The following is a 23,142-nucleotide window of genomic DNA, read 5'->3' as shown; positions in this document are numbered from 1 at the left end:
TCCGCCATAACCTTGGTAAATACCCTCGGTGCCGTGGACAGTCCAAACGGCAGCGTCTGAAATTGGTAATGGCAATCCTGTACCACAAATCTGAGGTACTCCTGGTGAGGATGGTTAATGGGGACATGCAAGTAAGCATCCTTGATGTCCAGGGATACCATGTAATCCCCCTCGTCCAGGCTTGCAATAACCGCCCTGAGCGATTCCATCTTGAACTTGAATTTCTTTATGTATGTGTTCAAGGATTTCAAATTTAGAATGGGTCTCACCGAACCGTCCGGTTTCGGTACCACAAATAGTGTGGAATAATAACCCCGGCCTTGTTGAAGTAGGGGTACCTTGATTATCACCTGCTGGGAATACAGCTTGTGAATTGCCGCTAGCACCGCCTCCCTGTCTGAGGGAGCAATCGGCAAGGCAGATTTTAGGAACCGGTGGGGTGGGGACGCCTCGAATTCCAGCTTGTACCCCTGAGATACTATTTGCAGGATCCAGGGATCCACCTGTGAGCGAACCCACTGATCGCTGAAATTTTTGAGGCGACCCCCCACCGTACCTGGCTCCGCCTGTGGAGCCCCACCGTCATGCGGCGGACTTGGAAGAAGAAGCGGGGGAGGACTTTTGCTCCTGGGAACCTGCAGTTTGTTGCAGCCTTTTTCCCCTACCTCTGCCTCTGGACAGAAAAGACCCGCCTTTTCCACGCCTGTTTTTCTGGGTCCGAAAGGACTGAACCTGATAAAACGGCGCCTTCTTAGGCTGTGAGGGGACATGGGGTAAAAATGCTGACTTCCCAGACGTTGCTGTGGAAACTAGGTCCGAGAGACCATCCCCAAATAATTCCTCACCCTTATATGGTAACACTTCCATGTGCTTTTTTGAATCCGCATCTCCTGTCCACTGGCGAGTCCATAAGCCTCTCCTTGCAGAAATGGACAATGCACTTACTTTAGATGCCAGCCGGCAGATTTCCCTCTGTGCATCTCTCATATATAAGACTGAGTCTTTTATATGGTCTATGGTTAACAGGATCGTGTCTCTGTCTAATGTGTCAATATTTTCTGACAGTTTATCTGACCACGCAGCGGCAGCACTGCACATCCAAGCTGACGCAATAGCTGGCCTAAGTATAATGCCTGTGTGTGTATATACAGACTTCAGGATCGCCTCCTGCTTTCTATCAGCAGGTTCCTTGAGGGCGGCCGTATCCGGAGACGGTAGTGCCACCTTTTTAGACAAACGTGTGAGCGCTTTATCCACTCTAGGGGGTGTTTCCCAACGTGACCTATCCTCTGGCGGGAAAGGGAACGCCATTAGTACCTTCTTAGGAATTACCAATTTTTTATCAGGGAAAGCCCACGCTTCTTCACACACTTTATTTAATTCATCTGATGGGGGAAAAACTACGGGTAGTTTTTTCTCTCCAAACATAATACCCTTTTTAGTGGTACCTGTAGTTATATCAGAAATGTTTAACACCTCTTTCATTGCCTCAATCATGCAGTGAATGGCCTTAGTGGGCATCAGATTTGACTCATCGTCGTCGACACTGGTGTCAGTATCAGTGTCGACATCTGGGTCTGCTTGAGGTAGCGGGCGTTTTAGAGCCCCTGACGACCCATGCGACGCCTGGGCAGGCACGAGCTGAGAAGTCGGCTGTCCCACATTTGGCATGTCGTCGATTTTTTTATATAAGGAGTCTATACGTGCACTCATTACTTTCCATAAGCCCATCCACTCAGGTGTCTGTCCCGCAGGGGGTGACATCCCTTCTAAAGGCATCTGCTCCGCCTCCACATCATTATCCTCATCAAACATGTCGACACAGCCGTACCGACACACCGCACACACACAAGGAATGCTCCGAATGAGGACAGGACCCACAAAAGCCCTTTGGGGGGACAGAGTGAGAGTATGCCAGCACACACCAGAGCGCTATATAATGCAGGGACTAACTGAGTTATGTCCCCTATAGCTGCTTTTAATATTATATATATATATATTGCGCCCAAATTTAGTGCCCCCCCCTCTCTGTTTTTACCCTGTTCTGTAGTGTAGACTGCAGAGGAGAGCCAGGGAGCTTCCTTCCAGCGGATCTGTGAAGGAGAAATGGCGCCAGTGTGTCTGAGGGAGATAGCTCCGCCCCTTTTCCGCGGCCTATTCTCCCGCTTTTTTCTGGATTCTGGCAGGGGTATTTTCCACATATATAGCCTCTAGGGCTATATATTGTGGTATTTTTGCCAGCCAAGGTGTTTTTATTGCAGCTCAGGGCGCCCCCCCCCAGCGCCCTGCACCCTCAGTGACCGGAGTGTGAAGTGTGCATGAGGAGCAATGGCGCACAGCTGCAGTGCTGTGCGCTACCTTGGTGAAGACTGATGTCTTCTGCCGCCGTTTTTCCGGACCTCTTCTTGCTTCTGGCTCTGTAAGGGGGACGGCGGCGCGGCTCCGGGACCGAACACCAAGGACTGGGCCTGCGGTCGATCCCTCTGGAGCTAATGGTGTCCAGTAGCCTAAGAAGCCCAATCCGGCTGCAAGCAGGCGAGTTCGCTTCTTCTTCCCTTAGTCCCTCGCTGCAGTGAGCCTGTTGCCAGCAGGTCTCACTGAAAATAAAAAACCTAAAACTATACTTTCTTTCTAAGGGCTCAGGAGAGCCCCTAGTGTGCATCCAACCTCGGCCGGGCACGAAATCTAACTGAGGCTTGGAGGAGGGTCATAGTGGGAGGAGCCAGTGCACACCAGGTAGTCATAAATCTTTCTAGAGTGCCCAGCCTCCTTCGGAGCCCGCTATTCCCCACGGTCCTTACGGAGTTCCCAGCATCCACTAGGACGTTAGAGAAATAAGATTTTACTCACCGGTAAATCTATTTCTCGTAGTCCGTAGTGGATGCTGGGGACTCCGTAAGGACCATGGGGAATAGACGGGCTCCGCAGGAGACAGGGCACTTTAAGAAAGAATTAGGTCTACTGGTGTGCACTGGCTCCTCCCTCTATGTCCCTCCTCCAGACCTCGGTTAAGGAAACTGTGCCCGGAAGAGCTGACAGTACAAGGAAAGGATTTTGGAATCCAGCGTAATACTCATACCAGCTACACCAATCACACCGTATAACTCGTGATACACTTACCCAGTTAACAGTATGAACAATAACAGAGCATCAGACAACCTGATGCAAACATAACATAACCCTTATTTAAGCAATAACTATACACAAGTATTGCAGAAGCAGTCCGCACTTGGGACGGGCGCCCAGCATCCACTACGGACTACGAGAAATAGATTTACCGGTGAGTAAAAACTTATTTTCTCTAACGTCCTAGTGGATGCTGGGGACTCCGTAAGGACCATGGGGATTATACCAAAGCTCCCAAACGGGCGGGAGAGTGCGGATGACTCTGCAGCACCGAATGAGCAAACACAAGGTCCTCCTCAGCCAGGGTATCAAACTTGTAGAATTTTGCAAAAGTGTTTGAACCCGACCAGGTAGCTGCTCGGCAAAGCTGTAATGCCGAGACCCCTCGGGCAGCCGCCCAAGAAGAGCCCACCTTCCTTGTGGAATGGGCCTTTACTGATTTTGGAGGCGGCAATCCAGCCGCAGAATGAGCCTGCTGAATCGTGTTGCAGATCCAGCGAGCAATAGTTTGCTTTGAAGCAGGAGCACCCAGCTTGTTGGATGCATACAGGATAAACAGCGAGTCAGTTTTCCTGACTCCAGCCGTTCTAGCTACATAAATCTTCAAAGCCCTGACTACATCTAGTAACTTGGAATCCTCCAAGTCACGAGTAGCCGCAGGCACCACAATAGGTAGGTTCAAATGAAAAGATGACACCACCTTCGGCAGAAATTGCGGACGAGTCCGTAATTCTGCCCTGTCCATATGGAAAACCAGATAGGGGCTTTTACATGACAAAGCCGCCAATTCTGACACCCGCCTAGCCGAAGCTAAGGCCAATAGCATGACCACTTTCCACGTGAGATATTTTAACTCCACGGTCTTAAGTGGCTCAAACCAGTGAGATTTCAGGAAACTCAACACCACGTTAAGATCCCAAGGTGCCACTGGTGGCACAAAAGAGGGCTGAATATGCAGCACTCCCTTTACAAACGTCTGAACTTCAGGAAGAGAAGCCAGTTCCTTTTGAAAGAAAATGGATAGGGCCGAAATCTGGACCTTAATGGACCCTAATTTTAAGCCCATAGTCACTCCCGACTGTAGGAAGTGAAGGAAACGGCCCAGCTGGAAATCCTCTGTAGGGGCCTTCCTGGCCTCACACCAAGCAACATATTTTCGCCATATACGGTGATAATGTTTTGCTGTCACGTCTTTCCTAGCCTTTATCAGCGTAGGAATAACGTCATCCGGAATGCCTTTCTCCGCTAGGATCCGGCGTTCAACCGCCATGCCGTCAAACGCAGCTGCGGTAAGTCTTGGAACAGACAGGGCCCCTGTTGCAACAGATCCTGTCTGAGAGGCAGAGGCCATGGGTCCTCTGTGAGCATTACTTGCAGTTCCGGATACCAAGTCCTTCTTGGCCAATCTGGAACAATGAGTATTGTTCTCACTCCTCTTTTCCTTACGATTCTCAGCACTTTGGGTATGAGAGGAAGAGGAGGAAACACATAAACCGACTAACACCCACGGTGTCACTAGAGCGTCCACCGCTATCGCCTGAGGGTCTCTTGACCTGGCGCAATACCTTTGTAGCTTTTTGTTTAGGCGGGATGCCATCATGTCCACCTGTGGCAGTTCCCATCGATTTGTAATCTGTGTGAAGACTTCTTGATGAAGTCCCCACTCTCCCAGGTGGAGGTCGTGCCTGCTGAGGAAGTCTGCTTCCCAGTTGTCCACTCCCGGAATGAACACTGCTGACAGTGCTTGTAAGTGATTCTCCGCCCAGCGAAGAATTCTGGTGGCTTCTGCCATCGCCACCCTGCTTCTTGTGCCGCCCTGGCGGTTTACATGAGCCACTGCGGTGATGTTGTCTGACTGAATCAGCACTGGTTGGTTGCGAAGCAGAGGCTCCGCTTGACTCAGGGCGTTGTATATGGCCCTTAGTTCCAGGATATTGATGTGCAGACAAGTCTCCTGACTGGACCACAGCCCATGAAAGTTTCTTCCCTGAGCGACTGCCCCCCACCCTCGGAGGCTTGCATCCGTGGTCACCAGGACCCAGTCCTGTTTGCCGAACCTGCGGCCCTCGAGAAGGTGAGCACTCTGCAGCCACCACAGAAGAGACACCCTGGCCCTGGGGGATAGGGTGATCAGCCGATGCATCTGAAGATGCGATCCGGACCACTTGTCCAACAGATCCCACTGAAAGGTCCTCGCATGGAACCTGCCGAAGGGAATGGCTTCGTATGACGCCACCATCTTTCCCAGGACTCGCGTGCATTGATGCACCGACACCCGTTTTGGTTTTAAGAGGTCTCTGACCAGAGTCACGAGCTCCTGGGCCTTCTCCTCCGGGAGAAACACCTTCTTCTGGTCTGTGTCCAGAATCATGCCCAGGAAGGGCAGTCTCGTCGTAGGAATCAGCTGCGACTTTGGAATATTCAGAATCCAGCCGTGCTGTAGTAACACCTCCCGAGAGTGTGCTACGCTGATCAGCAACTGCTCTCTGGACCTCGCCTTTATGAGAAGATCGTCCAAGTATGGGATAATTGTGACTCCTTGCTTCCGCAGGAGCACCATCATTTCCGCCATTACCTTGGTAAATATTCTCGGTGCCGTGGACAGACCAAATGGCAACATCTGGAATTGGTAATGACAGTCCTGTACCACAAATCTGAGGTACTCCTGATGAGGTGGATAAATGGGGACATGCAGGTAAGCATCCTTTATGTCCAGAGACACCATAAAATCCCCCTCTTCCAGGCTCGCAATAACCGCCCTGAGCGATTCCATCTTGAACTTGAACCTTTTCAGGTAAATGTTCAGGGATTTTAAATTCAATATGGGTCTGACCGAACCGTCCGGTTTCGGAACCACAAACATTGTGGAATAGTAACCCCTTCCCTGTTGAGGGAGGGGAACCTGTACCACCACCTGTTGGAGATATAATTTGTGAATTGCCGCTAACACTACTTCCCTTTCTATGGGGGAAGCAGGCAGGGCCGATTTGAGGTAACTGTGAGGGGGCATCATTTCGAATTCCAGCTTGTATCCCTGAGACACAATCTGTATAGCCCAGGGATCCACCTGTGAGCGAACCCACTGGTAGCTGAAATTTCGGAGACGCGCCCCCACCGCTCCTGGCTCCACCTGTGGAGCCCCAGCGTCATGCGGTGGATTTAGTGGAAGCCGGGGAGGACTTCTGTTCCTGGGAACTAGCTGTATTGTGCAGCTTCTTTCCTCTACCCCTGCCTCTGGCAAGAAAAGACGCACCTCTGGACTTTCTTGCCTCTTTGCGATCGAAAGGACTGCATTTGGTAATATGGTGCCTTCTTAGGGTGTGAGGAAATATATGGCAAAAAATTTGACTTCCCAGCCGTAGCTGTGGAAACTAGGTCCGAGAGACCGTCCCCAAATAATTCCTCACCCTTATAAGGTAAAACCTCCATGTGCTTTTTTGAGTCGGCATCACCTGTCCATTGCCGAGTCCACAGGACCCTTCTGGCAGAAATTGACATTGCATTTATTCTAGAGCCCAGTAGGCAAATGTCTCTCTGGGCATGCCTCATATATAGGACAGCGTCTTTTATATGCCCCAGGGTCAGTAATATAGTATCCTTGTCCAAGGTATCAAGTTCCTCAGACAGGGTATCTGTCCATGCTGCTACAGCACTACACATCCAGACCGACGCAATTGCCGTCCTCAGTAGGGTACCTGAATGTGTATAAACGTACTTCAGGATACCTTCCTGCTTCCTATCTGCAGGATCCTTTAGGGAGGCCGTATCCTGTGACGGCAGGGCCACCTTCTTAGATAAGCGTGTCAAAGCTTTGTCTACCCTAGGGGAGGATTCCCAGCGTAACCTGTCCGTTGGCGGGAAAGGATACGCCATAAGTAACCGTTTGGAAATCTGCACTTTCCTATCAGGAGAATCCCAAGCTTTTTCACATAACTCATTTAACTCATGTGAAGGGGGAAAAGTCACTTCTTGCCTTTTTTCCCCAAACATATAAACCCTCTTGTCAGGGACAGGGTTTACCTCTGAAAGTGCAATACATCCTTCATTGCTATAATCATGTAGCGGATGGCTTTAGCCATTTTAGGCTGCAACTTTGCATCATCGCCATCGACACTGGAGTCAGAATCCGTGTCGATATCTGTGTCAACAATCTGGGATAGTGGGCGCTTCTGAGACCCTGACGGCCTCTGCGCTGTAGGATCAGGCATGGGTTGAGACCCTGACTGTCCCAAGGCTTCAGCTTTATCCAACCTTTTATGCAAGGAGTTTACATTATCATTTAACACCTTCCACATATCCATCCAATCAGGTGTCGGCGCCGCCGGCGGCGACCCCACATTCATCTGCACCTGCTCTGCTTCCACATAGCCTTCCTCGTCAAACATGTCGACACAATCGTACTGACACACCACACACACACAGGGGATACTCTATTTGAGGACAGACCCCCCACAAGGCCTTTTGGAGAGACAGAGAGAGTTTGCCAGCACACACCCCAGCGCTATATAACCCAGGAATTACACAGTAACTTAGTGTTTACCCAGTAGCTGCTGTATTTGTGATTTTGCGCTAAATTTATGTGCCCCCCCTCTCTTTTTATCCTCTTTCTACCGTGATTCTGCAGGGGAGAGCCTGGGGAGCTTCCTCTCAGCGGAGCTGTGGAGAGAAACTGGCGCTGGTGAGTGCTGAGGAAGAAGCCCCACCCCTCAGCGGCGGGCTTCTGTCCCGCGATTTTGTGCAAAATAATGGCGGGGGCTCATGCATATATACAGTGCCCAACTGTATATATGCTCTATTTATGCCAGAGGTACTTAATTGCTGCCCAGGGCGCCCCGCCCTGCACCCTACAGTGACCGGAGTGTGCGGGTTAATGTGGGAGCAATGGCGCACAGCTGCAGTGCTGTGCGCTACCTCATATGAAGACTGGAGTCTTCTGCCGCCGATTTTGACGTCTTCTTACTACTCTCGCCGGCTTCTTACTTCTGGCTCTGCGAGGGGGACGGCGGCGCGGCTCCAGGATCGGACGACCAAGGGTGAGTTCCTGTGTTTGATCCCTCTGGAGCTAATGGTGTCCAGTAGCCTAAGAAGCACGACCTATCCGCAGTTAGTAGGTTTGCTTCTCTCCCCTCAGTCCCACGTAGCAGAGAGTCTGTTGCCAGCAGATCTCTCTGAAAATAAAAAAACCTAACAAAATACTTTCTTATTAGCAAGCTCAGGAGAGCTCACTAAAGTGCACCCAGCTCTGTCCGGGCACAGATTCTAACTGAGGTCTGGAGGAGGGACATAGAGGGAGGAGCCAGTGCACACCAGTAGACCTAATTCTTTCTTAGAGTGCCCTGTCTCCTGCGGAGCCCGTCTATTCCCCATGGTCCTTACGGAGTCCCCAGCATCCACTAGGACGTTAGAGAAACTATTAAAAGAAAGAGTTGTGGAATATCTTAAATCAAACAACTTACAGGATACAAAACAGCATGGATTTACTGGTGGGAGATCATGCCAAACAAATCTTATTGATGTTTTTGACTCTGTGATGAAAATAATAGATCAAGGGGGAGCTGTAGATGTAGCATATCTAGACTTTAGTAAGGCATTTAACACTGTCCCACATCGCAGACTGCTAAATAAACTTGAAAGCATGGGGGTGGATTATAAAAGTTAAATGGATAAGAAACTGGTTGCAGGATAGGAAACAGACAGTTGTAGTAAATGGAGTGCAATCTCTGAAGGGAAATGTTACCAGTGGAGTACCCCAGGGATCTGTACTTGGACCAGTTCTCTTTAATATCTTTGTTGGTGACATTGCAAATTGTATTGAAGGGAAAGTATGCCTTTTTGCAGATGATACAAAGATATGCAACAGGGTAGACACACCGGGAGGGGTAAAACAAATTGATGACCTAGGAAGGCTTGAGAAATGGTCAAGAACATGGCAACTACAGTTTAATGCTACAAAATGCAAAATCATGCACTTGGGTCTCATAAACCCAAAGGCTAAGGGGTATATTCAATTGAAGTCGAAAACTGCAGTCTGTCGAAAAGACGTCAGTTTTCGACTTTTTAAGGTCGAATCCTGATTCGACCTATTCAATATTTGGCGAAATTTTTCGACAAGTCGATGAATTCGACTTGTCGAAAAGCATGCGGATCGGCGGAATAGCTGCTGATCCACGTGCTTGTGTTGAAAACGGGACCAAAACCGACAGGTTTTAGCCCCCTTTTCGACAATCTCAGTCCGACATCAAAATGATGTCGGACTGAGATGCGGACCCAGAGCAGGAGAGGGTGGGAGCCGCAGGGACAGCCGGCGGGCATACAGGGAGATCAGCGCTACAATAGTGCTGCAGCTGGAAGTCACTCAGCTGCTGGAGACGGGTGGAACCTGCTGTGAGGTCGGGCGGCTGAGTGACATCCAGCTGCAGCGCTGATCTCCCTGTATGCCCGCCGGCTGTCCCCCCGCTGGTCTCCCCCCTTCTCCTCCTTTGGGTCCCATCTCAATTCGATTTGAAAAAGTCGAATTAAGATGGGATTGAATAGGGGTTGTCGCATCCATTCCGACAAATACATGTCGGAATGGATCCGACTTTAATTGAATATACCCCTAAATATAGTATCAAGGGTAGTATAATGGAAACTACTGAGGAGGAAAGGGATTTAGGAGTCACTATTTCAAGTGACTTAAAGGCAGGAAAGCAATGCAACAAAGCAATGAGGAAGGCAAGTCAGGTGCTTGGTTGCATAGTGAGAGGAATCAGTAGCAGGAAAAAAAGAAGTGATAATGCCACTGTATAGGTCATTGGTGCGGCCTCATCTGGAATACTGTGTCCAGTTCTGGAGACCATATCTCCAGAAGGATATAAATACATTAGAGAGAGTACAAAGAAGGGCAACTAAAATGGTGCATGGCCTACATCACAAAACTTACCCGGAAAGGCTAAAAGATCTTAACATGTATAGTTTGGAGGAGAGAAGGGAAAGGGGAGACATGATAGAAACTTTCAAATATATCAAGGGTCTTAACAAAGTTCAGGAGGGAAACATTCTTCAAAGGAAGAGAAGTATTAGAACTGGAGGACATACACTGAGACTGGGAGAAGGCAGGTTCAGGGGAAATGTAATGAAAACATTACTTCACAGAAAGGGTAGTGGATAAGTGGAAGAGCCTCCCATCAGAGGTGGTAGAGGCTAAGACTGTTGAGCAATTTGAACATGCTTGGGATAGGCATATGAATATCCTTACAAAGAATTAAGGTTCAAAAAGGGTTGAGATTACCTAAAGGATAAAAAAAGGGGCAGATTAGATGGGCCAAGTGGTTCTTATCTGCCGTCAAATTCTATGTCTCATAGGTTTCTATGAACGCAGCATAGAACTTAATATCATTGGAATGTCTAACAAAAATACTTTGTATTTCCATTCGGAACATCCCCATATTTAAAATGAGAAAAGTTTTCTACCTACCCACGTCGTTTCGCTGGCTGTTTTTATCATTAGGGAGCCTGGCATACGCCGTGTAGTGACCTCCTATCATGCCACCATAGTGGTTGATGACTGCGTAGAGGTCATAGATAGGCCTCTGGTGGTCCTCCTTCTGTCCAATGCAGAACGTGGTTAGGTCCAGCCCCCTGCAAAGTCATTGCACAAAGGTTATATACAGTGCAGATTAGTATAGAACCTTACAGTAACTAAACATTTTACCAGCTTCCACCAAGTCTCCAGCAAACACAGGCTAAAGTGTAATATTATTAACTGTGTTATACTATGAATCAGAGCATTGGGTTTTTGCCTACTCGGCTATTCCTTCCTAGTGGTGAGATTTGCACAGGGGGAACAAATGCCGGCTGACGACTGCATAAGGAGCACTGGTTTGTCCACAGCTGGAAACCAGATGAAGTTCTGCGTCTAAATGAGACCATGCAGCAGTGGATCTGGTCCTCCAGCTCGGTCTACAGAGATGCCGACTCTATTGTGATCCAGAACACATCGGATGCTTTACATTCTGGTGGCTCAGTCTGACCTCTGAAGCACCGTATCTGCAGTTATGGCTGCTGTAACGTAGGATGGTAATAAATACTAAGGGGGGTATTCAATTGTTTTAAAAGTCAGTTGGGTGTCTATTTTTTCCTATCTAATAGACAAGAAAAAACAGACACCCAACTGACGTTTCAAACATTTGAATTCCCACCTAAGGGTCTATGTACTAAGCCTTGGAGAGACATAAAGTGAATGGTAATAAAGTAGCAGCCAATCAGCTCATGTCATTTTAAAGGCTGTGTTTGAAAATGACAGTTAGGAGCTGGTTCTTTGGGGTAAATGTATTACCCTAGTTATGGGGGAGAAGTGGTATCAGCACGCGTTATGTGCACTGATACTGCTTCTCCCCCGTGTATGACAGCGGTGCTGCGAGCAATTGCCCGTCATTATCAGCACTGCTAACTATAAGAGGCACTGACCGCCCCCGACAGCTGTAGGTATTGTTGCCCCATTGACATCCACTGTATCGGCTGATGCCGGCTCAGGGCTCCACAGGAGATCTTGCGATAGTTGTGAGCCGGCCAGGAGAAGAGACAGCGCTAGGCTTATGCTCTGTGGGCACAGAAAGGGATCGCCAGAGGGGGGCAGCTTTCACTCCCCCACTCCAGCAGCCAAGATGTTCTTACATCTCAGAGATGGTGCTTCCTGCTTAGCCTAAGTAAAGAAGTGAAGCAGGAAGAGAAATTTCTGCCAGGGTGATACCTTTACCCCTATATCTCGATCCACTTTATCGTTCTCCCAGGCTTAGCCCACAGACCCCTAAGTCTGGTCAAGGAAACCAATACTCACCCACGGACTAAAAGGAGACCAGAACCGTGATGTTTCCAAATTTAGCACACGGCAAAGTTTACTGAAAAACACACCCTATGCTTTATGAAGGTCACAGAATGATATAAGTGAATCAATGGGTTTATTTCAGGATCCTATAAGATCAATATTGATTTATGTTCTATCAAAACTGTCCAAGTATAGTGCAGAGTACAAAAACTGCAAATTCTGAACAATAAATGGGATCAAGATTTAATTCTTGGGCAATTATCTCCGTGCTTAACAGTGAGTACTGCTTGGTAATAAGAGATGCATAACGTGTAAAGCCACACGGTCTCCTTCCAATTGCACCTACTCCTGCATACAGCGGCACAGTCCTACAGTCAGGCAGGTTCTACTGTGCTGTTCTCCTCCTGTCAGTGGCGCTGTTACACGAGTGACGTGACCGGACAGGAGAACTTGTGCAGGTTATGATGCTCCGTTACCTTACTGGGAAGTCCACCAGGTCGTTTATTTTATCTCTCCAGATAAAGGTCCGGAAGGAGAAGCGCTTCAGCTGGATGATCAGGATGTTTGGAAGCCTCCAGAGCATTAGCTGTTTTGACGCCTCTCTGTGTTGGTTACATTTGGGGCAGTACCTGGGGAAGAGGAATAAAGAGTCATGTAATAACAGAGATGGAAAATGCTTATAGCACAGTTTAGATCGGTGAAAGGTGCAAAATAGGAGGGGATTACACTAGAAGTAACAGGGTCTCCCGGCCTCCTCTGCCAGGCAGCAAGAAATGCCCCATTTATAACACGCAATTAAGAAAAGCAAAAGGTAGATGTATTCTAGGTATGAAAGTTTATATTTAGGCAGACTTCTCCTTCCATGCCTCCACCAACAGGATACCCAAACCATACCTCCCAACATGACCCTCTCCAGGAGGGACAGAATGCTATGCTCCTGGACTTCCCTCTTAATTTATGATTGCCATCACCTGTGCTGAAACACCTTTCTTATCCATTAACCAGTTCAACACAGGTGCAGACCATCATAAATTAAGCAGAATGTCCAGAAGCAGAGCATTGTGTCCCTCCTGGAGTGGGTCATGTTGGGAGGTATGCCCAAACTTTAGTCAATGAAATAACAAACAGTGAGTAGAATATACATTTATTTCTCAAGCATCAGACAAATATAACAGGCCACCAAAATAGGCTACTGTTACATCCAGGGTACAGCGGAACAATTACTACGGCGTGATAAGATCCTTATCTGATAGAACGGAATCTGTCTAGACTCTGGCTCCGCGAAGGCTAGTCCAATTCACATACACCCAGCCTTTTATTAGACGGTTAACAAAGCACAAGGGGGGCGGGGGGTTAATATAAATGTTTTAATTTTGACAAAGATAAAAGCTCATATCCAATAAGGATCTTTCCAGGAGGCAAAGGTTCAAAATGGATTCTTAGGGTGGCTTTTTTTTTTTAATACTTATAAGCATCCACAGGGAAGCTTTGACATGCGGGTCCACATTGGTAAATTATATAACACAAACCGTTCCATGCAACTGTGCTGACAATTCGATAATCAAAATACATGTTATGTTGACAATCGTTACGTCGACAAGCAGGAGATAGGCAGGACTATGTCGGCAGCACTATGCAGACAAGGTTTAAATGCAAGTTACAACACGGTGTTGGCAGAGTCAGTGGACATATGCCGCTAAAGCAGAATGTTTACAGCTTTATAACCTCTCCGGCACAGTACTGCCGACACAGCACTGTAAATGGCATTTGAACTATAAAATAGCTGTGCGCTCAAGACAACTTCCGCCTGCTCTGATCAGACCGATTAGCATACAGAATTGTGAGCGCTGATTGAGCAGTTGTCCTACTATATGTATAAATAGGACTTTGTGGTGGAATTCAATTGTTTTAAAAGTCAATTGGGTGTCTGTTTTATCCCTTACAATTGAATACCCCCCTGTGAATTGTCAGAGGTCTACAATGCTCTCACCAAGCTTCTTCCGGGGCCAGGACCTCAGGCTTGGTAAAGAGGTTGAGACATTGCTCCAGGGTGAAGAGCCCGACCCTGGCTGCTTCGCTCGCAGACCCCAGGTCCTCGTCGCACTCCAGCTCTTTCGACTCGACCAGCACAAACTCTTTCATTCGCTCATTGTTCTTCCAGACCAGAGCAAGCGAGCAATCATCCGTCAGGTCCAGCACTGAGTCGCCTGCGTAATGTAAGACAAAGAGTGGTACAGGTCTATTCATACCACCCACTGTATAACGCCACCCTCACTCACACACATTGATCATCAGCTGTTTAATGATGCAGCTCTCATATGACACGTCAGTTTCTGCACATGTATACAGCAGACATTACATATACACAAGCTGGGTAACCATACATTAAGGGGTGGCAAATAATCACATGAAAATAACCAAGGTAGGCAGTCTTGAATTTTTCTGTAACTTTTACTTTAGACCAGGGAAGGGGAACCTTTGGCCCTCCAGCTGTTGAACTACACATCCCAGCATGCCTTGCAGCAGTTTTAGCATGGCCAAGTAGCAAAACTGTAGCAGAGAATGCTGGTATGTGTAGTTCAACAACAGCTGGAGGGCCAAAGGTACCCCATCCCTGCTTTAGACAAAGAAATTAATCCCTAATCCCACAGGTTTAGTGTGGCCAATCCCGGGATCGGCAGGATCAACCCTAAAATTGTCCGGGACCAAGCATCCAATACCGAGATTCGTGCCAATGCTTTTTTTTGTTGTTGCCGGTTCAGCATACGGCTCAGACGCTGACTGTCCCCTCCTGCCCCCGGCTGTGTGCACTGCGCAGCGCGACGTGGTGTTAGAGAGTGAATTGTTGTTTTTTTACCTAGCCAGTGCCGGAATTTACCGTTTTTCAATCCAGAGTCCCGGGATTGAAAAAACTGCCTGGGATTGGTCTCCATACACATGCTGTGTGCATGAATTCCAATCATACCAGGGGGAGATGTATACACGCCTATTGTTGTATTATCGCACGGATGAGTTGCAATCTCTATACTCTACTTTTCTAAATTTTTGGTCTACAGTGGGCCCATACATATGCAATTAATTGGGGGAATTCCCCATTTTGCCAATGGCTGGGTCGGGGTCATGTTGGAAATTCTAGAATTGCCGATTCCAACCCAAAAATGAGCAGAACTGGTGAGTCCAGGAATTTTTAACATGTAGGATTTTGCCGACCCCTTGAGTAAACACTGATCGGCGGATAGGGGAATTGCAGATTAGATGTACAGCATTAGTCAAGACTTGTGAACAGTCTAATGTGGGTCATATATCTAACAGACAATTCCTATCATCAATGATTTCTTGATGGGTTGTCAAGATTCTACATATTAAAATTCCTAAAACTCTACAATTCTACTTTTGGGTCAGAAACAGTGAAATCAAGGTTTTCCAAGGGGAGCGTGAGGCTAGAGAGACAGGGGTGAGAGGGGAGCGTGAGGCTAGAGAGACAGGGGTGAGAGGGGAGCGTGAGGCTAGAGAGACAGGGGTGAGAGGGGAGCGTGAGGCTAGAGAGACAGGGGTGAGAAAGGAGCGTGAGGCTAGAGAGAGACACAGGGGGGCTGGGAAGGTGAGCGTGAGGCTGGAGAGGCACAGGGGTGGGAGGGTGTGCGTGAGGCTGGAGAGGCACAGGGGTGGGAGGGTGAGCGTGAGGCTGGAGAGGCACAGGGGTGGGAGGGTGAGCGTGAGGCTGGAGAGGCACAGGGGTGGGAGGGTGAGCGTGAGGCTGGAGAGGCACAGGGGTGGGAGGGTGAGCGTGAGGCTGGAGAGGCACAGGGGTGGGAGGGTGAGCGTGAGGCACAGGGGTGGGAGGGTGAGCGTGAGGCACAGGGGAGGGAGGGAGAGCGTAAGGCACAGGGGTGGGAGGGAGGGAGAGCGTGAGGCACAGGGGTGGGAGGGAGGGTGAGCGTGAGGCACAGGGGTGGGAGGGAGGGTGAGCGTGAGGCACAGGGGTGGGTGGGAGGGTGAGCGTGAGGCACAGGGGTGGGTGGGAGGGTGAGCGTGAGGCACAGGGGTGGGTGGGAGGGTGAGCGTGAGGCACAGGGGTGGATGGGAGGGTGAGCGTGAGGCACAGGGGTGGGTGGGAGGGTGAGCGTGAGGCACAGGGGTGGGTGGGAGGGTGAGCGTGAGGCACAGGGGTGGGTGGCTGAGCATGAGGCACAGGGGTGGGTGGGTGGCTGAGCGTGAGGCACAGGGGTGGGTGAGCGTGAGGCACAGGGGTGGGTGAGCGTGAGGCACAGGGGTGGGTGGGCGTGAGGCACAGGGGTGGGTGGGCGTGAGGCACAGGGGTGGGTGGGCGTGAGGCACAGGGGTGGGTGGGCGTGAGGCACAGGGGTGGGTGGGTGGGTGAGCGTGAGGCACAGGGGTGGGTGGGTGGGTGGGTGAGCGTGAGGCACAGGGGTGGGTGGGTGGGAGGGTGAGCGTGAGGAACAGGGGTGGGTGGGTGGGAGGGGGAGGGTGAGCGTGAGGAACAGAGGTGGGTGGGTGGGAGGGTGAGCGTGAGGCACAGGGGTGGGTGGGTGGGAGGGTGAGCGTGAGGCACAGGGGTGGGTGGGAGGGTGAGCGTGAGGCACAGGGGTGGGTGGGAGGGTGAGCGTGAGGCACAGGGGTGGGTGGGAGGGTGAGCGTGAGGCACAGGGGTGGGTGGGTGGGAGGGTGAGCGTGAGGCACAGGGGTGGGTGGGTGGGAGGGTGAGCGTGAGGCACAGGGGTGGGTGGGTGGGAGGGTGAGCGTGAGGCACAGGGGTGGGTGGGTGGGAGGGTGAGCGTGAGGCACAGGGGTGGGTGGGTGGGAGGGTGAGCGTGAGGCACAGGGGTGGGTGGGTGGGAGGGTGAGCGTGAGGCACAGGGGTGGGTGGGTGGGAGGGTGAGCGTGAGGCACAGGGGTGGGTGGGTGGGTGAGCGTGAGGCACAGGGGTGGGTGGGTGGGAGGGTGAGCGTGAGGCACAGGGGTGGGTGGGTGGGAGGGAGGGTGAGCGTGAGGCACAGGGGTGGGTGGGTGGGAGGGAGGGTGAGCGTGAGGCACAGGGGTGGGTGGGTGGGAGGGTGAGCGTGAGGCACAGGGGTGGGTGGGTGGGAGGGAGGGTGAGCGTGAGGCACAGGGGTGGGTGGGAGGGTGAGCGTGAGGCACAGGGGTGGGTGGGTGGGAGGGAGGGTGAGCGTGAGGCACAGGGGTGGGTGGGTGGGAGGGTGAGCGTGAGGCACAGGGGTGGGTGGGTGGGAGGGTGAGCGTGAGGCACAGGGGTGGGTGGGTGGGTGGGAGGGTGAGCGTGAGGCACAGGGGTGGGTGGGTGGGAGGGTGAGCGTGAGGCCCAGGGGTGGGTGGGTGGGAGGGTGAGCGTGAGGCCCAGGGGTGGGTGGGTGGGGCCCAGGGGTGGGTGGGAGGGTGAGCGTGAGGCTGGAGAGGCACAGGGGGGTGGGAGGGTGAGCGTGAGGCTGGAGAGGCACAGGGGGGGTGGGAGGGTGAGCGTGAGGCTGGAGAGGCACAGGGGGGGTGGGAGGGTGAGCGTGAGGCTGGAGAGGCACAGGGGGGTGGGAGGGTGAGCGTGAGGCTGGAGATGCACAGGGTGGGTGGGAGGGTGAGCGTGAGGCTGGAGAGGCACAGGGGGGGTGAAGGGTGAGCCTGAGGCTGGAGAGGCACAGGGGGGGTGGGAGGGTGAGCGTGAGCCTGAAAAGGGAGGGGTGCATGAGGGGGAGTGTGAGGCTGGAGCGATTCAGGGTACAAGATGCTAATATACTGATTCATACTGAAGATTTAGGTTACTGCTATCTTATGTTAGCAAAGCACACACCTAATGTTCTATGCTGGCACCCCCCCCAGTGTCTGCTTTCCACCAGACCACAGCATGGGAAGCGGAGGGTGGGGTTTCTATCAATATAAAACTAGCGGAGTTTGTGTCAGCAGCTGAAGGCAGCAAACATTACTCAGTTTCCTGTTGTATGTCACCGCATGTGTCCCCAGATCACAGAACCAACCTTTATCATCCAGCTTCACCTCTCTCCCAGAGGAGTCGATGTGATTGATGTAGAACAGGGCTGCGTGGGGATTGGAGGACTCAGACTGTTGGTAACCGGGAACAGCAGCTAAACAGGAGAGAAGCGCAGAATCAGACACTAAAACGTTCTAACCTTCAGGGAAAGACACAATATTATATAAAGGCAGCCTGTCCCAGGGTTTAGTGAGAAACAGGTCTCATCTTGCCGCACCTTCATCTTTTGCCTGCAGTCCCGTGGAACTTGCGGACTACACACAGCACTTGGCAGACAGGTCTACAGACAGACCTTGGTAGGAAAAACTATGCAATACCTGCATTAACACATTTGTTAAACATTTGACACCACAGGGTTGATAAAAGTAAGACTCGCATCCCTACTTTGTGCTGTGCATCTTTCATTACCAAACACCCTGGGGATGACTCAATAAAGAGTAAGGACCCACTGGAGTTCTGCTGCGCACATTGGCGAGTATTTCGTATCACTTATTTTAGATTATCCCCTAAATGAAAACAGTGGCACCAGTAACATGCCGCAATGCTCAGATGAGCTTACATCTGTGCCTGCTTTCTTTCTGACGGTCCCCCTTTCACATGCAGCTCTACCCCCACAAATACTCCCCACCGGGCAGGCAGCCTACATTAGAAGGCACATTTGCTGAATTATCTGTGCTGCTGTGGGACATTCTGATGATCTGAATGGCTACAGGTTATACTAGGACTCCCCAATTTATCGCTGGCAAAGCAAGGGAGCACTACGGTGATGTAGAAAATTTGGATCCTTTGATTTGATTAACCTAGAGTCTGGAAGTCTTTTAAATACTCAAACAGTGCTATAATAGGACAAGTTAGTGATTACTTTGGTGGGATAGAACTTAGAAGATATATGGCAGCCAACAGTAAGTAACTTCTATTTCTCCGAACCATGCTGTTATGCCATTCAAGGTAATGCAAGACACTGTACAGTTCACCCTGCTATGCGACGCCAAGTAGTTTTGCGTTTACTGTATGTCGTTTTGCCCACACCTAGGCCCCTAAAAGGGACAATCTACCCTGTAAAGACTGTGTAGCTCTATAAGAACGCGAATCAGCAATCATATAATACACACCTTCAGGCTTGACCGATTTTTCATACGTTGTTTCCTTCTCTCCTCCTGAGCTAAACTCCCTTAATGTATCCGTGGATTGCTCGGAGAAAGCAGAGTCTGTGCTGACCAGAGAGTGCCTTTCCACACATGTCTTTCCCTGCAGGCTAGAGTCTCCGGCTTCTGACTGTAGAGAGTGACACCCAGAAGATCCCGCAGGCAGCTGAACCGTGTGAGAGTCTCTGTCATCTCCAGCAGCTTCTCCTACAAACGTGCAGCTGGCCTGGGCTGAGGATTCTGGCTTCTCTGGGCTTACAGGCTGAGGAGGCTGGTCAGCGGACATCCTCCCAGGGAGGAACGGAGGCTGGAAAACGTTTACTGAATACCTGGAAGAAGAGACAAAAGCTTAACAAAGTCTTTAATATACTACACCACTTCCATCTCTAACACTGCTACGGGCAAGGTAAAGAAATCGCTGCAACCATTAAGCTTTACGTGTCTCCTATAGGTGGCTATTTGGTCACAACAAGTTAATAGAATGTATAATCCATGCAGCAAATCTGCCGAGACATGCATCAACGACTGCAAGAAACCGTTACCCGTTACAATGCATCATATTCCTTTCACATGTTACATAGAAGTTCCCCTTCAGCCCCAATACAATATAACCACAGAAGCAGCTACAGCTGTAAATCTATGCGGACAGAGAACGGTGCAAACCATATTATAGGGTGTGGCACTGACCTTGCATAACCCTCGAGTAGCTGTGCGAGGCGGGAGTAAGTCAGGCGCGACTCCGGGACGCTGATTAGGAAGGGATACCCAATGTTTTCAGGCCGACAGGCAACTTTGTGTTCTGGCCAGTGGGTTTTCTGGCAGATCCTGGGGGGGAGAGAAAAAATCCAAGAGCTGAATTATTATGGATCATAATATATCATTAAGACATGCTCTCTAGTGGTCACATGACATTGCGTGTGATCCGTGTACAGGATGGCTAGGCACTGTACCGGGGCGGCTAGGCAATGCATTGTACAGGGCGGCTAGGCAATGCATTGTACAGGGCGGCTAGGCAATGCATTGTACAGGGCGGCTAGGCAATGCATTGTACAGGGCGGCTATGTATTGTACATGGTGGCTATGTCTTGTACAGGGCGGCCACGCATTGCACAGGGCGGCTAGGCACTGTACAGATAAGGCAGGAAAGTGACACTAAGGTGGTGTCTATTGAATTTCTGCAGTGTTCAGCTGTGCACAATACTGTAATAATTGTGACTATTAGCAATGGTAATTACTACGAAGTGCCTTAGCCCGACTGTTCCGAAGGCACTTTGCCGCCATAAGCCAAATTGAATCCCCCGTCCCCCTTAAGTGTTTCCGTTATGGAGACACAGTGGAAGCAGACAGTTTGCAGGCTTTATCAAATTGTCATTGGCTGAAGGCAGCAGACCAGACCCCTCGTGTCTCAGTGACATCACTGGCTCCTCATGAACTGGTGAGCCTCATTCTCCCAAAGGATGACAGGACACCGGAGACTTACTGGTTGCAATATCCGACACGATAGCACCTGGTACATCGCTTCAGCTTCTCCTCTTCCGACAGCTGCTTCTTCTGACACGCGGAACATTTAGTAATCGGGACGCTCGGCACCTGGGGACGCTGGAAGGAAAGGAGAAAGATCCTGATTAACTTCCAAAGGGACTATATTAATTATGCAACTCATGCAAAGAGCCTGGCAATAATAACCACTAGATGGTTTATTTATATCCCAGCTACAGTAAATGCAAGAGGAACATTACAGAAAACTCATTCACACTATAGGGGAGATGTATCAAGATATACATATACTGTATAAAGTATATACATGGATACATAAAGTACAGTATATAAAGTGAAGTTGCCCAAATCAACCTACCAGCTCCTGACATTTCAAAGACACTGGGGCAGATGTATTAAGCCTGGAGAAGTGATAAAGCAGTGATAAGTGCAAGGTGATAACGCACCAGCCAATCAGCTCCAATATGTAAATCGACAGTTTGGATCTGATTGGCTGGTGCGTTATCACCTTGCACTTATCACTTCTCCAGGCTTAATACATCTGCCCCACGTGTTAGATGCGGTGGTCAACATTTCCACTTTAACTCTCTCCAAGGCTTGATACATCTCCCCCTATAAATTCAAAACTTCACGCGACTCCCACTTTTCAACATCTGGCCAGTCAGAGCCACATAAACCCACGCGGGTGCCTATACACACACACAGTAACACCAACACATCCAATGGAGATATTAAGAGTTGTATGCAAGATCGCTGAAGGCTTTGTTCTAGGTTCTATGAAAGAGAATAACAAAACGAGCCATTGTCTGGGTCCCATGGTTCTCCTGTCCCACACACCTCTTATAAAATGATGTAGGGGTGTGACATTCTTTTTTACAAGACAGCGGTCACAGATGTGTGGTCTACTGTTTGGAAAGTATCCAACAAGCCCAATTATCTGCAGGGTATATAGCAGAAGGAAATTAGCAATTGCATTTTCATCCCCGGCTGCTAAGATTCAGAGAGACAGGTTTAATTTTAATCTTCTAGAATAAATGAGACTTGCAAAACCTTAATATTTTGTGGAAAGGTATTAATTTCCCGTGCTGTATTATAAAAGTAAATCACAAAGTGGAAATTCTGCAGGGCTTCTAGGATACTAAATGGATTTACTCAATTACATTTCCATGGTAATGTATTTGCTAGGGTGCCATGGAAACTGGTATATTCAGGATTTCCTTTGTGTGCCCAACGCTGCTGAAGGCTGCCCGAGGTTTCACAAAATTATTGGCGGCTGTAGACAGACCCAATGTCCTGCTGCAATTACCGTCAGCAACACATTCAGGTACAGGAGAAATCCTATCGCATGACCAGCGTAGATGAAGGGGGCAGTTTCTGAAATATACCACCTCTGAAATTTCTCATTTAGACTTGAGGCTTGGGGAGAAGGTCTAGTGAGGTCCAGTCCATCCTAGGGTTCCGCTGCCTTTAAAAGTGACCCAAGCAGCCTCAATGGCTTCAAAAGACCATTCTGCTATCCACAAGGTACATCGATGACAAGGAGGAGTAAAGGTGTAGATCTATTGATTACCTGCACAACCTGTAGAACAACAACGCGCTCCTTGGCCAGTTCTGGGGACAAAACCTCAAAGCAGAAGAGCTGGTCAGAAACGGAGTCCACAGAGCACGATGGTGTAAACATGCGGTGGAAGTGATTTTTCACCACCTACAAGACCGGAAACACACATGTAGGGTAATTCAGGTACATTAATGAGCAGGAGACATATAGAACAGAGGACGCAGCTATCGGTCCATCACAGAGCACGTCCTCACATGAGGTCAAGTAAGTGGTTGTAGCCTGTACCCAACAACTATGAACCTGCCACGTACAGTAGGTCAGGCTTTAGCCAGATATACCTAAAATTAACAAAGGTTTACAATAGCAAAAGACACTACCTTATCTAAATAAAGCAATTAATTTAGGGGCCGGCTGAATCTGGAGCCATGAGATGCCGGATCATTCATAACGCTGCCACACCCCAGCAGCAACACAACTCACTTTGCCTTGAGTCAGAAAATAAGCTAATCAAGGTTTGTCTAACAATCTTTGGGTTCCGGTGTGAATGGTCGACCATGTTATGGTCGACAGTCATTAGGTCGACCACTATTGGTCGACATTGACATGGTCGACACATGAAAGGTTGACATATGAAAAGGTCGACATGAGTTTAACTTTTTTGGGTGTCGTTTTTCGCGTAAAGTGACTGGGAACCCCAATTAGTGCACCGCGTCCCCTCGCATGGCTCGCATCGCTCGCCATGCTTCGGGCATGGTGCCTTCGCTCCGCTACCGCTTCGCTCGGCACACTTTACCGTTCCAATCGTAGTCCATGTGGATCGTAAAGTATGGAAAAGTTCCCCAAAAGAAAAAAAAGTTAAAAAACTCATGTCGACCTTTTCATGTGTCGACCATTTTCACGTGTCGACCATGTGTCCATGTCAATGTCGACCAATAGTGGTCGACCTAATGACTGTCGACCATAACATGGTCGACCATGTGAACGGATACCC

At 49.7% G+C, this 23,142-nt stretch overlaps 1 protein-coding gene across 11 annotated transcripts in view; it reads right to left on the bottom strand.

The window, feature by feature from the left end:
• The window catches only part of USP19 (ubiquitin specific peptidase 19), a 156,221-nt gene that overhangs the window by 40,807 nt on the left and 92,272 nt on the right, over nt 1-23,142 (bottom strand). For all 11 annotated transcript variants that reach the window (XM_063941103.1, XM_063941105.1, XM_063941113.1 and 8 more), the window contains 8 exons: nt 22,164-22,298; nt 20,577-20,695; nt 19,784-19,921; nt 19,064-19,425; nt 17,938-18,045; nt 13,923-14,139; nt 12,409-12,561; nt 10,583-10,746 (listed from right to left, as the gene is read on the bottom strand). In XM_063941103.1, the coding sequence (XP_063797173.1) occupies nt 10,583-10,746; nt 12,409-12,561; nt 13,923-14,139; nt 17,938-18,045; nt 19,064-19,425; nt 19,784-19,921; nt 20,577-20,695; nt 22,164-22,298 (1,396 nt within the window). The remainder of the gene's footprint in view (nt 1-10,582; nt 10,747-12,408; nt 12,562-13,922; nt 14,140-17,937; nt 18,046-19,063; nt 19,426-19,783; nt 19,922-20,576; nt 20,696-22,163; nt 22,299-23,142) is intronic.

Source organism: Pseudophryne corroboree, chromosome 9 (genome assembly GCF_028390025.1).
Source record: "Pseudophryne corroboree isolate aPseCor3 chromosome 9, aPseCor3.hap2, whole genome shotgun sequence".
NCBI classification, from domain to species: domain Eukaryota; kingdom Metazoa; phylum Chordata; class Amphibia; order Anura; family Myobatrachidae; genus Pseudophryne; species Pseudophryne corroboree.
This window is presented reverse-complemented; position numbering and strand designations above follow the sequence as displayed.